General features: G+C 33.4%; 1 protein-coding gene across 3 annotated transcripts in view; it reads left to right on the top strand.

Moving 5' to 3' along the window:
- Window positions 1-15,502, top strand: part of LOC145688058 (uncharacterized) — a 418,358-nt gene that overhangs the window by 392,069 nt on the left and 10,787 nt on the right. For all 3 annotated transcript variants that reach the window (XM_081761784.1, XM_081761775.1, XM_081761767.1), the window contains 2 exons: window positions 14,115-14,255; window positions 15,020-15,157. In XM_081761784.1, the coding sequence (XP_081617910.1) occupies window positions 14,115-14,255; window positions 15,020-15,157 (279 nt within the window). The remainder of the gene's footprint in view (window positions 1-14,114; window positions 14,256-15,019; window positions 15,158-15,502) is intronic.

Raw genomic sequence — 15,502 nt, 5'->3', positions numbered from 1 at the left:
TGGGACGTTATCAGATGACATTATGATTATAGTCAGGAAAAAAAAAAGTTGGAACATAGATTTGAAAGAAACGAGTACCGGGATAGTACTTGAATCGGTGAGTGGACAATACTTCTTTTTGGAAGACAAAAACAAAAGTTGCTTACCGGAAATACCGTTGACTATACAAAAAATGTTTGTATGAGATATTTGTAGTGTGTGTATGTTAAATTCTTTCATTTCCCAAAATACCAAAAGAACGATGAGACCGAATATTTAATTTTATAGAAATTGCTACTGCGAAATGTTGTATTTTATTTTTGAAATATTCTCATTTTTTTTTTTTTTTTCATCCAACGATTCAGTTGTCCATTTCATAAATCTTTACAACTGAGTTTTACAAATCATGAAGTATTATAAAATAGAAATATTAATATAATAGCAAAAACAGTTTATAGAGATCGAAATTTACTATTTTAAAAACATTATTCTTTAAAAAGAAAAGTTACGTGTTTAACATGTAGTAGTACTTGCCAATACCACCGTAATTTATGTTATAGGTAAAATTTGTGTACGCAGTTCAAATTTCATATATAATTTTAAAATTTATTTTTCTTTTTACATGTTGTACACTAGTATTACAAACTTTATAGCATTTATAAAATAGAAACATGTTGAATCACCTGTTATGAGGAGATTTTGATTAGGTATCTAGCCATTAAATTTGGCGTGAGCATCATCGTATCTATTGGCTTTCTCGAAATTCATACATTTCTCCTCACTTTTCATTCCACCAAATCTTCTACGTTTATTTATTCACTAATCTTACGTCTTTTGTAGCCTAAAAGGCCGTTAAACTGAAAATTCATTTTTATTTTCCATTTATGAAGGAAATATCGAAGGTTTGTACCTGAACTTAGAATTCAACATGGGACAATATACACCGCTTATTAGAATCCTGACCATTCCACTATACAAGAACACTTTACAAATAAGATTTCAAGAAACTGTAGCACAGCTTCTTCTCGTGAAATGTGCAAAAGTAGTCAATACATATTAATAGATATTCTTCTTCAGCTAAAAATGTCTCCGATGTGTTATATAATAGCGTGCAAATTTTGTCCTGCTTTCTTGTGTAGCCTTGATCCAGAAGAGAATGTGTAATTTGGTTTTCGTTCACATAAAGAATTACTTCCTTACTATAAACATAGCTTACAAGGTAGGCTTCCACAGACGCGTAGGAGTTCAATCTGATAAGGCTTAGTTAGTTTTCCAACATCAGCCGCAAAGATTTTCTAGACAGGTTCAATTTAGTTTTCACGCTATTTAATAACACCACTGTAATTGTCGCAGTATTTTTTCTTTTTTTTTTCTCTCTCTTTTCTCTTTCTGTAATTTTGGCTGGCACTTGTCACGTAAAGTATGGGCAGACAGGACATTCATGTTAATTTATGCAGTTTATAAATAAACCTACTTATTTAAAAGGCAATTTTTTTGTGTCACATATGTTTTCTTCTTATATGCAAGCTGTCACTTACCCTATATATTATATATTTATGTTTATGTATATATGTTCTTTCTCTCTTTCTCACTTTACGTGCACGAAATTGTAGGCGGTTTTAGTGAATTTTTGTTGGAAGTGTTGATTCTTCCGGGAAAAAAGGTACTGATCGTGAGACCCAACTTCCTGTGTATGGGTAGTCTTCTGATCAGTGTTGCCAACTGGTACACAATGGGTCTAAAAGTAATAACCATGATTAATCTTTTCGTTGTGTATATAGGTCAGAAGTTTCCTCTTCGGGACAGTAACGTGAACAAGTGTGTTGCTTAGTTCCGCATCAGCGAGAGGTTAGAGATTAATGACCTTTTTGTTTGTTTGATGTCAGGTCACATAATTTTAAAAGTTTACTTAATCTTTCTCAGAGGTTTTGTGCTAGGATACAATATTATTATCTCTAAGGGATTAGGAGGTAAATATAATATTTCGAAAATTCAGTCAGAAAAGATGGCAGGAACCATTAGGAAATTTATGACGGAAAAGTTTAAAAGGAGTTTCCATGGAATTACCTTACAGGGAATTTAAATATATCCATGCTACTGATTTAAGATTTTATAGTAGTTTCCATTAAGAAGAAGGGGAGTATCATGAATTGAACATAAATTGTTTATGTCAGGTGGTTTGAACATCAGTTGTTGATATAACTCGTAATAAGAATTGTCCGAACTTTCGTCAACAATTGTACGTGTGAATGGTAGAAAACAATCTTATATAACTGAGTTGCGTGAAGTTCAGTGTATTGGCGGAAATAAAGTGTTTTGTAGTTTTTTTTTTCCGATAGTTGATATCTTTCCTGGCTAGTTTACCCGCCGTTAAAAGAAAAAAATAGCGAGAAAACAAAGTACAATAATAAACTTGAGCTTCATGGCACTGTAGTATTAGCTTTGACAGAACCTTTGACAGAATGGCTGAGCACGAACATATCGTACTTTTGTTGTTTTCTCAATTCAGTGAAAAGACTGCTCTCAATTTTTCCCTATGTATCTATTTTTTAAAGAAAATCTTTTAGATAGAATAGTTCAACCGCAATGACTTGATCGATAATAGACTTAAAACTGTAGTTTAAACATGTCATAGCAAACGTTACATAATCAAATAAGGAGGATATTAGCTACAGATGATTTTTTCTCTCGATCAACTGATACGAGGGCATTTCCAGAATTTTCCTGACACTGATATATCGTGGTACAGGTAATAAGCCGTTCATGAGCTCCTTGGTGGCTAAGCCGTTAGCGTACGCGTCTTTTGCGTGGGAGACCCGGGTTCAATTCCCAACGGGAGCTCGTGTGATTCCGATTCCACTTCATCAGTAGGTCCCGTCATACATAACCTCGTTGCTGAAAGGGACATTAAACTCAAAATCAACTCAACTCAGATCAATAAGCCGTTCATGGTATATATTAAAATCTATGGAAGAAATAGTATATGAGTTTGAACCGTCTAGATGCATCAGTTCCTTGGAGGCAGTCATTCATTAGGCTTCAGTGCTAATTTCTTCCAAGCCACAGTCTTACACTGCAGCCTTGTTAACAACGTCCGTGAGGACTCAAATATTGCCATGCAGTATGCGAGCTCAACACACAGTGGCTTATTCAAATGACTGCCTCCAACGAACTGTTGCAGCTAAACAGTTGAAACTGATACACTATTACTTCCATAGATAGCACTATACCCCATGAACAGCTTATTACCAATGGCTTGATATTTCAGTGTTAGGTCGTAAACTTTTGGAAATACCCTTGTAAATAAATATCAATATAATGTTATCTTACTAAAATCACAATGGCTCACTGGTAGGGCGGTCACCTTAGATACGAAGGATTCCTGGTTCGATCTCCGAGTATGTGAGTATGTAGTGAACAACATTGTGTCCGTGGGTTTTCTCGAAGTTCTCCCATTTTCTCCCACATTTCCATTCTATCAATTATTTCATAATCAGTTTCTTTTCCTTAATTATCCATCTCCTTGAGTCTAAAGAGCATGATCATGGGACGTAAAATTAGAAATTTCATTTCATTTCAATGTTATGTCAGGTTTTGTGAAGCTAACAAGATCCAGTACTTTCAACGTCTCAGACATCCAAGTCATTGTGTTCGAGCTATATATAGGAAGAATTCCCTTAAATGTCTCCAGACTTAGTGGAAAAGATTTTTTTTTTTCCTTGTGTAGTCTGGATCAAGGAGATAAGGAAGCATGATAGTATTTACTTACACTGCGTGATGCTTGAATTCAGGTACCAATAAAATGAAAAAGACAACTGCAACAAAAGTCGTTTCCTCTTCCTTCCCTTCTCTGTTTTATTTTTTAACGGTTAATGTTTTTATTTCTTTCCCTCTTTGGTTTCAAATTGACTCGATTCCTCGAAAATTCCACTCGCTACGAAGAAATCGATGTTCCTCTTTACCCCGCGTCCTCGTTTGCATAAAGTCAAACAGTTACCACCTCTGCAGGTGAAACAATAATAATAAAATGGGGAATCGTGTCTTCCGCCCAGAAGTTTATGTTTTGCCACACGCCACCTTGGGAAGGTTTTTTGCCAGGAAATCCTGGACTACCTTCCAACTACGAGATTATATCATCAGAAGAAAGAAAAAAAATGAAAAGAAAGAAAAAGAAAACAGTAGCGAAAAAGCATTCAATTCTCCTACACAACGAATTCTTTGAATCCGTATTATTTGAAATTATATTTCTTCTTCAATGATTGCAGACAGGAGCTTCCTTCCGCTATCAAAGTACTTCCTATTAAATCCTTTATGTACTCACTTAATAAGAAGTATGCAGTAGATTGTTTATTGAACTTCTGACGCGCAACGCTATCAATTATCATTTGTGTATATGTGATGACTCAGTTAAATAAATTATACGAACCCCAAAAGAAAAAAAAAAAAAAGAAGATATTGTGCAGACAATAAGGAAGGAACTGAAGGAACATCAACCTTCAGATTAGTCATAAGATTAGATTTATCTTCTTTTGGCCATAGATACTTGAAAGCTTTCGAATACTGGAATTTCTTTTCAAGTTTTTTGGTTGGTTTGTTGTTTAGATCTGTATTCGTTTATGTAGTAAAGAATCAAGCTAACTAGTTTATCTTTTTATTTTGGAATAACGTAGGAAAAATTTGTAAATGTATATACAGACGTGTTCAAATTATTAGACTCAACATTCAGTTCCTGGATATTTTACTGTTCTTACAATATTACGTAAAAAAATATGTTCGAACTTAGTCCAAATTACTACTTTGTAACTCTGTCCTAATTTCTAGTGGGTGTGGCACATGCTTTTCAATATCAATAAAATAAATGCGTACGTGACATTCAAATATAATTACTATAAAGTGTCTATATACAAATTGGAAACAAAAAATGAAATAAAATACTCACAAGAAAACAGTGGCGTAGGGAAGGGGGGCCCGGAGGGGCCGGCCCCCCCCAAAGTGGTTCGACAATGTACTTTAGTACTTTGATGTATGTAGTTTTTTATATATTTTTATGTTTATATATTTTTTTGTTTGTAATTTTCTATATGTACCTATAACAGCACTTGGGCCCCCCCCAAACACACCTCCTGGCTACGCTACTGCAAGAAAATTATCTCTCACACAAAGATTAATATTTCTTATGAAATCCCTTATTCTTTATTAAGTCTTTTATCCTTTGTGGCATCCTATGTACGAGTTTAGCACGTTTTGCCTTTGATTCAGCATCATGATACCACAAATTGTTGATCTCCTTGATCAATTGAAGTTTGGTTCTAATGTGCTTCTTCTCTAGCTTTTTTTTTTTCATGAAACTCCAAAAGTTTTCAATCGGGTTCATATCAGGACTAGTGCCTGACCACGGAAGAACACTAATTTCGTTGTCCTTGAAGAATTTTGTCACAGCTTTGGCCCGGTGGCATGGGACTCCATCATGCATAAAGATTAATTGTACGTCATCAAACCAAAGTGCAGATTGGGAAAGCAGTTCTTCTCGAAGAACCTGTAGGTATTGATCGTGCTTCATTGTCCTCTCTACTATATCCAGTCTTCCAGAGCCAATCTTTTTAGTTTTCTGATACCTCTTAGCGATAGCTTTGGTTTTCGCCCACACTTCCCAACCTTATTTTGGCTCTTGTTCATTTCAACATAGCTTCTATTCACAGATTTTTGTTCTATCCCAACTCTACTAGCAATGTATTGCTGTGTATATCTTATTTCCACCAGAATCATTTTGTTAACTTCCATTTTACGCAGAGAAGGGTCTTTGGTTTTCCCATTATGCTGCAATTACAGGACTACACAAAATAAAAGATTGATACACGAAAACGTCACGATCATTTTAAACTGGCCCATTCGAACTGTTGAACGCTTTGAATGTCGTTAACTTCTTACGACACCAACCACAACACTTCAGACTGTAACTTGTTGATAGGAACCACAATAGCTATCAACAACTGAAACACCACTTTCAGAATCCCCCCCCCCCCTCACTAATACTATCTGCTGTTCAACGGTGATATCACCACTTCAACTGTACAGTAAACAAATGAAGGATCCTATATTGGTAGTTTAACCATTAATTTAAATATTCTAGAACTCTGAATTTATGACTCCTACATCAATTTTGCATTTTTCGAGTGTGAGTCTAATAATTTGAACACGTATATATATATATATATATATATACACTGGCGGATCCAGGATATGATAAAGGGAGGGGCTAAACCATAATTTGCCGTTTTATCCAGTGTAAACCTGAATTGAAGCCCATTTTATCCAGTGTAAACCTGAGCTTCAAGGGGGGGCTATAGCCCCGTAGCCCCCCCTTAGATCCGCCCTTGTATATATATATATATATATATATATATATATATATATATATATATATATATATATATATATATATATATATATATATATATATATATATATATATATATATATAGTGCATGTTCTTATTATCACTCTTAGGTCTGTGGGTCTCTTATTAGTGAGTGAAAAATAGACTACTATCCTACCACAAGTTAGTGAGTGCAGACCACAGTATGTTTGCTCTAGTCTTTGTCGAAAAACCTACTACGGAAGTCAATGTGTTTTGCCTATGTGTTAAAAGTAAAATACATTATTAAAAAAAAAAATACATTTAACATTGATAGACCTAATGCAATATACCATGTTTTTGTATTTTTCGCGTAAGAAATCCATTAGACGGATTATTTTAATTTATATAGTACGTTCCACATTGAATGTTCAGAATTCTAAATCATCTGTCACCTTCTTTACGACTTAATAACAACGCAATTGGGATGGTAGATTAAAGTGCAAACAATTTGAAAGTTAAAGCTCCTCTAAAATATTTGTATTTCAATTCAAACTAGTGATCTCCCATCATCATGGTGGTTCATGTGGCTCGAATCCCACGTTAAGCTGTAGATCCAAGTTTCATATAGCCTCGGTGCTGAACGGGATGCTAAACTCCAATCCAACCGATCCCTAGCACTATAAACACGACTATCTTGTAACTATGGAATCGTAAGTTTTGTATTTCAATCGAGATTCTAATAGAAATGTTCTGGAATTTCATTATGAATACGCAGAACATAAGAAACTAGATCTCTTCTTCCCGTCCATAGTTCTCATTGAAGTATGCTCTACTTACTGCCAAACATCCAGATACAGTCTCTGCGGTCAATACACTAAAATAACCAGGGGAGCCCACAAGGGGGGGGGCTATGACGCAAACTGCGTCATTGAAATATTTGAGGGGGGTAAAACTCTATATAAATATGTTTGAGGGGGTGTAAAAATTAATCGAAAAGATTTTTTTTTCATAGAAGAACACCTATGGATAGACAATTGCGGAGGGTGCGTCATGGATATAAGGGGGGCACCACTGAAATAACTACCGGTAACAGGAAGTCAGTTAACATACAGGGGAATAGAAGTGGAAGGAAATCAGCTAAGCCTTATATTTAAAATAACCATTCCGGTATTCAGCTGGTGGAACCGAGGGAGAAATCTTGGCAAAACCACAGTCGCTATGGTTGATTACTGAATTCGAACCCACAACTTCCTAATTGCGAAGCTAGAAAGCTAGGCTACATTTCATCAGTATATCTAAGGAGGTGCTATCTCTTAAAAATAATAGAGGTCAAAACCAAGTTAAAATCTTGGATCGCCACTGAGACACATAAATAGTAATTTGATTATATTTGTTCCAAGTTAGCAACTATAGCAGGTAACACTCTTCTTTACAGAAACAATTATAAAAAGTACTAATGATTACGTATATACAAAGACTCCTTTTGTTTAAACAACAAACACAAATAAAAGTTAAATAAATACACACTGTTTTTTTTTTCTTTGTGTGATAATTCTCACAGTTATTTCTAATTTGATTCTCTCTTGCTATATATGTTTAATTTAAAAGTCGCTTTCTAATAATCCTGGAAAATCCCTGAAGGTTGGTTTTTCGAAGTATCCAATTAGCGGCTTGGTCTTAGAGCTCTGTACTAATTTCACGGTGCCGACAATGACCACACAACTTCCGCATCTAGGTCTACACCATATACAGTACATGCGATAAACTATATATATATATATATATATATATATATATATATATATATATATATATATATATATATATATATATATATATATAAAGAAGTACTTCTTGAAGGACTAGGAAGCGAAGATGGATGCAAATTGTTAAAAGAGTCAATGGTTATATATACTATAATTGTCTGTGGATTTTTTTGATAGATTTTTTTGATGGATATGTGTGTGTGTCTGCGATGGCCACTCATTTAAGAGGTAAATGAGTTTCCCTTGTTTCAGAAGTTTCTAGACGACAGCGTAACAGAAAGAAACAGCTAAACCACAAGATTGAAGCAAAAACTCTCTACTATCCTCCGGGTATTCGTGTATAATTTAGCCTTCTTTAACATCCTTAATTGATCTTTTAGACTTGGACAATCATAACGATTTTCCCATGCATTCTGTATACACAGTGATACTCTTTTACACTACTTTTTTTCTCCCTTTCAATCATATATATAATCATTTGAACTTGTCTACACTTAACAAAACTACTTGAGTCTACTAATAAGGTATGTTTGCAATCTAATTTTTGATTTGTACAAATGAGCAAACCAAATCACAGTTATTACAAATTTACAACCTAGGACTCAATATATGACCCCAAACTCGCAATCTCTAGTTTTCTGTGATCCTGATAACAACTACCAGTTTCGAATATACCTGACAATGAGTTTTCAGTTTCAATAAGTGATCTCAAGGGTTTGAAATTAAACAAGCGGTAATTTATGAGCGTGAGTTTAAGTTTGCTTAGAGAGTACGCGTTTCGTTGAGCAGAAGTGTAAGTTCTCTTTTAGAGTTTGAGTTTGACTAAGCGTGAGTTTAACACCATCTCACAATGCTCATCCAGTTATATATTACGGCATAAAGTATTTGGATTGCATTAAGCTATGATGTTTTACTTGATTTAATGTACAAATATTGTATCAAGATATTTCTTGATACAAATTCAACATAAAAATTTGTATCAAGAAATAATACTTGAAGAATATTTGCTATTAATTAAAAATGTAATATTTTTATTATTTTTTTTTCTCTCGTGACCAAGTTGCTAACTAACTTTATGCCCTATGGAACCTGGAAACTCAATGCTGCGTTTACAAAAGCTCCCCGTTGACCTACCTTAGCCAATTAGATCCGGTTTCTACTTTGTATTCCTATTCTGCGAGATCCATCTTAATATTGTCTTCCTATTTGCGCCTAGGTCTTCCTAATAGTCGCTTTTCCGATTGGACTTCCAGTTAAAACTTTGAAAGTGTTCATACTTCCTTCTACTCTAGCTACGTGCCCTCCCATCTGAGTCTCCTAGATTTTATGAACCTACGCGCTTACTTTCTGCACATATAATTCTGGATTCAATTCCGGATTCCCTTGGATATCAGGGTAGTTGCTCAGATTACTAAAAAGGGAGTAATCAATCAATTAATTAATCAATCAATCAATTAAACAATCAATCAACCAAATATGTAACTAGAATATTTTACCGCTGTACAGTATAAACAAAAGAACGATATTTTTCTTCCTGGAATAGTTAAGTATCCCTTGCTTTATTAAAATGCATTTGCATTTCGTTTGTCTTTAAATATTACTTAAATTTGATTTATAAATACAGGGTGGTACTAACAAAGGTAACTGAAACCGAAACCATGAAATTATATTAATAATTTATTTATTGTTATTCTTTTGGATTGCTTAAGTGCTATTTACATGCTCGATGTTAAATTCTTGAAGTGGAGGGAAATGTTCAGAGAAACAAGGCCGGTAGAAAATCACAATATAGAACGATCTGGACGACTACGCAGCACCAGATTGAACAAAAATGTTGGTCGTATGTTTGATAAAGTTCAACAGTCTCCAAATCTGTATAAGAATCCACATTACGTGGATGGTTAGTAAGAGCAGATCATAATACGATTTCATGCAGATTTAAAAACATTTTGCGATCTGCATATTCTTGATTTTAATCAAATAGTTTTTTATCGTGAGAACATTTAGACCCCTAATCAATAATTGGAGACATAATCCCTGAACAGTGTTCCCGTATGTTGTCAGCAATCATAGAACACATGGAATGTGTAATTATCCATAACGGACAACATGTAGAGCATGCCATTGTACAATAAGCGTAAACAAACTAAAGGTTCTAGGTTTCGGTTACTTTTCTTTTTGGCCTCACCCTGTATTAAAGTTATACACCACAAAATTTGATGTTCACAAAGAAAGGGACATCTAAATAGTTCTGAAGAAGAAAACAATCAAATCAAAATATTGCAATTCCAGTTCGTTTCGAAGAAAACAATAATAATAATAATAATAATAATAATAATAATAATAATAATAATAATAATAATAATAATAATAATAATAATAATAATAATAATAATAATAACTATCCGTATAGATCAATTAGATAATAAATAAAGATTGCATAGACATTCCGTAAATTGGCTTTTAAAAAATCCTTTATTTAATTTTAATGTTTCAAATTAAAGCAAATATCTACGTTTTTTTGTTTTGTTTTTTTAATTCTGCGTGATAGAAGTGACAATTTCAGCTGTCTGAATAGGTTTAACTTCGTAATTTAAGCATATCAGTATCCAATACAAGATAAATGCACCAACGTAATGCAAAATGCTATCCTATTTACCTGACAACACAAAATGTTTCGGTGATATACGCGCTGTACGAAAAATCCAGACATTTCATAACGTAAAACAATATATGGGATTTCCGTGAGTTTAAAACAAGTTGAAATGATTACAATTACATCAAGTAGCTTCTGGTGTTCTGAGAAATAACCAAGTATTTACGTCATTAAATAGTATTGTAAAACATGTAGCTGTGACGTATACACATATATGTACAGATACTTGTACTCACACGCACAAAGTTCCGTTTTTAATACTATGTGTATAGTTATCTCTGCTTACAGGACTGTGAACCGTAAATCAAGGTTGTTACCATACAGAAGGATGTTCCGTTAATTTGGCTGTAAAAGTAGAATATATTAATGAATTAAGAAGTTAAAATAGTATGAGTACTAACAAGGACCTTTCGCACAAGTTCGCTGGTATATGTTCGTCGGAGCTTCTCAGTATGGAAACTACATAAGACGTAGATTTCACACTGATATGGAACCTGAATCACGTGCATTCCAGGAATCGAACTCTGGTTTCCCGACTCTTGAGAATCCTAATTTAATGAAAAGGGCGTTCTTAAATTGGTTGGTTGATTGAAAGGTTGAGCTGAGCTTCCTTTTTCAGCAGCGATGCTACATAAGACATGAATCTACAGTTTAAAAACTGGAATCTTATCTACCTTGATGCACTCAAATTTCAAGGCAGGCTCTCCCGAAGAGGATCGAACCCGGGACCGCGTGCATCAACGGCACTCATGCTATCCACTAGACGAGCAGCAAGAGTGAGAGCTCTCTCATTTTGGACTATATATCTAAAATGTCTATCACTAACTAAAATATCAAATAACTAAAATATATCGAGCTAAACTTCAGTAACGTACGCAAAAGAGGAGTTTCAGTCTTGAAAAACATATGAAAAATAAATATTTACCGTATTAAGATATGCATACAAAAACCCTGAAATGACACGTACTTGGGATCTTGAACCCCTTCGATTTAATTGTGTGTACGCCACTGGTCATAAAGTAGGGAAAGAACGGGAAAATATTATTAATGCGACATAAGATAACATTAATTGAAACATATAATTTCCTGAATGATTGATAATATGTCGGCTACTACGAAGATCAGTTTCACTAATTCCAAAAAATGGAAAGATTCCAGATTAGAAAACATTGCTGTAAACCTTCTTTTTTTCTTTCTTTTTTTTAAAATTAACATAAGCAGCATGATTGGGCAGATGCTATAGGTAGATTGAAACACTGCATGACTATTAGAAGAGAAAAAAATGGATAAAAACATCTGGGAGAAAGAGAACAAACGTAAATTTTTGCTCATTCACCTACAACTATATTTTTCCATCGACAAAAACTGTGGATTTTCCCACGAATCAGTTAGTCCTTTCATTTGGCTGTTACCCTAATGGGATTGTTCAGTAAATTTTGACATGGGCTTTTTTCCCTCTTTTTTAATCGAGCAAGAATCCTGGAGAAAAAGAGAAATCACAAGCACTTACTGTTTCAATAAAAATGATACTGCACTTTGAAGAATACATATTTATATCCTACAGAATATCCTTAATTTAAAAATCCCGTAATAGTAGATTTCTGTTCCGCTTCATCACATTACAGCAACTTTGTATGTTTTTGGATCGAGCCTCGTTTTTGCAACACAATTCTTCAACAATACCTATATTAGATATTAGGAATTTTGTATTAAAACTAATAGATTTACATGGAAAGTTAGATAGACAAAAAAGAGCAAATGGCTTGTTCTGCTTTACAAAGTACTAGACAGTGCTATAAAATATGCATAATGGTTCGAAAAGTGTTTAATTAACTTGAATAAAAAATATACTCTGATCAATGGAAACACTTGTTATTACTAATGTACCGTATGTTATAGTTTTGGAAATAAATCATTGCCTTTATCAGACACATTAATAATAGTGACTAACATAGATTAGTAATAATATTTCTTTGATTATTTTATATTTTTAAGCTCCAACGCTAGAACGAGCAGCATTCAATCATTAAATTGATTTTGCTACTAATTTGTGAGTTAAAAATTATATATAAAGTCTTTAGTTTGAACGTCCCAGAATTGTGACGTGTAAGTTTAAAGAATAAAGATTATAAATATAAAAGATTTCTTACTAAAGAAAAAAAAGAAATATTTCAGTTTAAGGTCCCAGAACTATGCCCTTAACGATGATCAAAACAAGTGAGTGATGATGGAAGAATTGATGCAATGAGAAAGTGGAAGGAAACGGGAGTACACCGAGAAAACCCACGGACACGATGTTGTCCACCACAAATTTACTTGGCTGGGAATCGAACCAGGGACCCCACGCACCAGAGGTAGGGGCTCTACCACTGAGCTGCCGTGGCCTCTCTTATCAAAGAATGGGTGGGATTAGGAGAAAGAGTTCTGAGTGATCCACGATTAAGATGTCCATCAGAAACTCATATATTCTGAGATTGAAATTCACAACTGAGCTCTTGTTAAATTGTTACTATTAGATACCTTTTAATGCAGTAATAGTTATTTTTAAATTTTATTTTATGCAGGTCGATAATATCATTGGGGACGAAACTAATAAAACAAAACATTTTACTTTCTGGAGCAGTATATATCTGAATCCTAAACGACTCCGAATCCAATGTGTCCTCACATTTCTTAATAAAAAGTTACAAAAGAAATCTACTTCACACTGGGTATATTTTCAGAACTCACTGTAACACTACACTAAATTTTAAAAATCAGATACAGACTTCCTTAATCTTTCTCATTACGGAATTTGTGGTTGATCAAGGGTACAGCAGCTGGCAAAAAAGGGGATAATATTAAAATTTAATGAAAGTTACTAATTCTGTTCAGCAGAGAAAAACTCCCCATCACATGTCGCGAAAGCAAGACGACCCCATGTTTTTGAAAAAAAAAAAGTCTTAAATTCAGAAAGATACGGCAAAATACATATCAGTGCATCAACTGAAAATTCGGATATTTTGCGTTTTGTACACTCAGAATTTGTGGTAGAAAAATTACACGTTTACCAAATATTTAGAAGCCAGTGCTTTAACTATACCAATACACTAAACTTAAAGTAACTTAATTGAACCACATTCTAGTCGCTCAGGGTGAAAGTTATTTCAGTGTTTTAGAATGGAAAGTTCGCTAAATTTTGTTACTGAAAATTGAAACTTATTTTGACTAAAATTTAATGCAATTTTGGGGAAGTTGTAATGGAGAAATTGATAAAATTTTAATATTAAGTTTTCTTTACTGGAACACACTTTAGTAAAACCTGCGAGTATTTTATTTCTACAGTTTTTGATGTTATTTATTTCTATCTTGGCAGGTATCGTCAACGTTTCATCTTAAATTCTTAGAGCAACATGAGATGTGGAAAGAACATCATTACGATTGGCTGCCCTCCAAGAGTGAAATACCTAAAAATTTGGGAGAACAAGTCTCAAAAGAACACCTCGAGAGTTTGCAGGTGAGCATACTACATACCCTGTAAACTAAGATTTTAAAAAAGAATACTACTTCTCAGACAGACATTTTCGAAACAACTCGAAATCTCTTTATAACTTTTTTTAAAATTTCTTTTTCTTTTTTTTAAAAAGAAAAAATAGAAAAATTTGAAAGTGATTTTATTTTGAAAAATCTGAAAATATGTAATATTTAATGTGAATTAAAATAAAAATATTTTTAGATTTTATAACAAGGATAATTATGGAAAAAAGTTGAAATATAAGATTAGTGTCTGCACATCACAAAAACTACTTAAACACCATGCGTATTCATTTTCCATAGTATACCAATGTTTTGTTTACATTTTTTAAAACTGCAAGTTGAGTACAAGACATATTGTCGTAAGGAAAAAATCTAATTAACCAATAGTGAAGTAAAAGTTTCGTAAACTTCATTTTTATCGTTGAAAAGAAAGAAGAAAATAAAATCACATCATATTATGCAGAGAAACTGAGTGGATATAGGAGAGGTGTGAGTGTTTAGCAAGCACTTATATATATATATATATATATATATATATATATATATATATATATATATATATATATATATATATAAGCTTGGTAGATTAATAAACACATACGTAAATTATTAAATCGCTCTTCTCTGCTAATGACATTTTGTGTATCAAATTGTTCATTTGAGTGATATATTATCATGTTTTAGTTATTTTTTCTTTCTTTCTAAAAATATGAATATTCATTTGTTTTGTATTTTTTATTTCAGTTAAACGAGGCATTAAAAAATTCCTACTTGTATCTCCAGAAAGTAGCTGTAGGGTTAGAGCAGGTCGTGTGGGACCAAGCTGACCACAACGGAGACTTTTGGAAGCAGTTCAAGGACACAGAGTTCAAATTAAAAGCAGTAAGTGTCGACAGTTGTTTTGCAGTATATTTTATATATTTAAGTGTTTTTCTTTTTTAATGTGGCTTCTCACTCTCTCAGATGGCCCTGGGCTAAGCATATAATGCAAAATAAAGAACAAGGAAATAAAACACCAGGAAGTTTTATTTAAAGCGGTATAAAATAGTAACATTAACATATGAGTCTTTGTGGGAATCGAATCTAATTACACTTCTCCGTGATTCATTTAACTCGTCAACGTCCAGACTACTTTAAAGGCGTCTTCTTCCTTGTACAATACGTCGACTTCGAAACTTTTTGTGTGGGGATGCAACATACATAGGTAAGTAGGTGGTGCTACTGTGG

Source organism: Thermobia domestica, chromosome 1, assembly GCF_964235325.1.
Source record: "Thermobia domestica chromosome 1, izTheDome1.hap1.1, whole genome shotgun sequence".
Classification (NCBI taxonomy): Eukaryota; Metazoa; Arthropoda; class Insecta; order Zygentoma; family Lepismatidae; genus Thermobia; species Thermobia domestica.
This window is presented reverse-complemented; position numbering and strand designations above follow the sequence as displayed.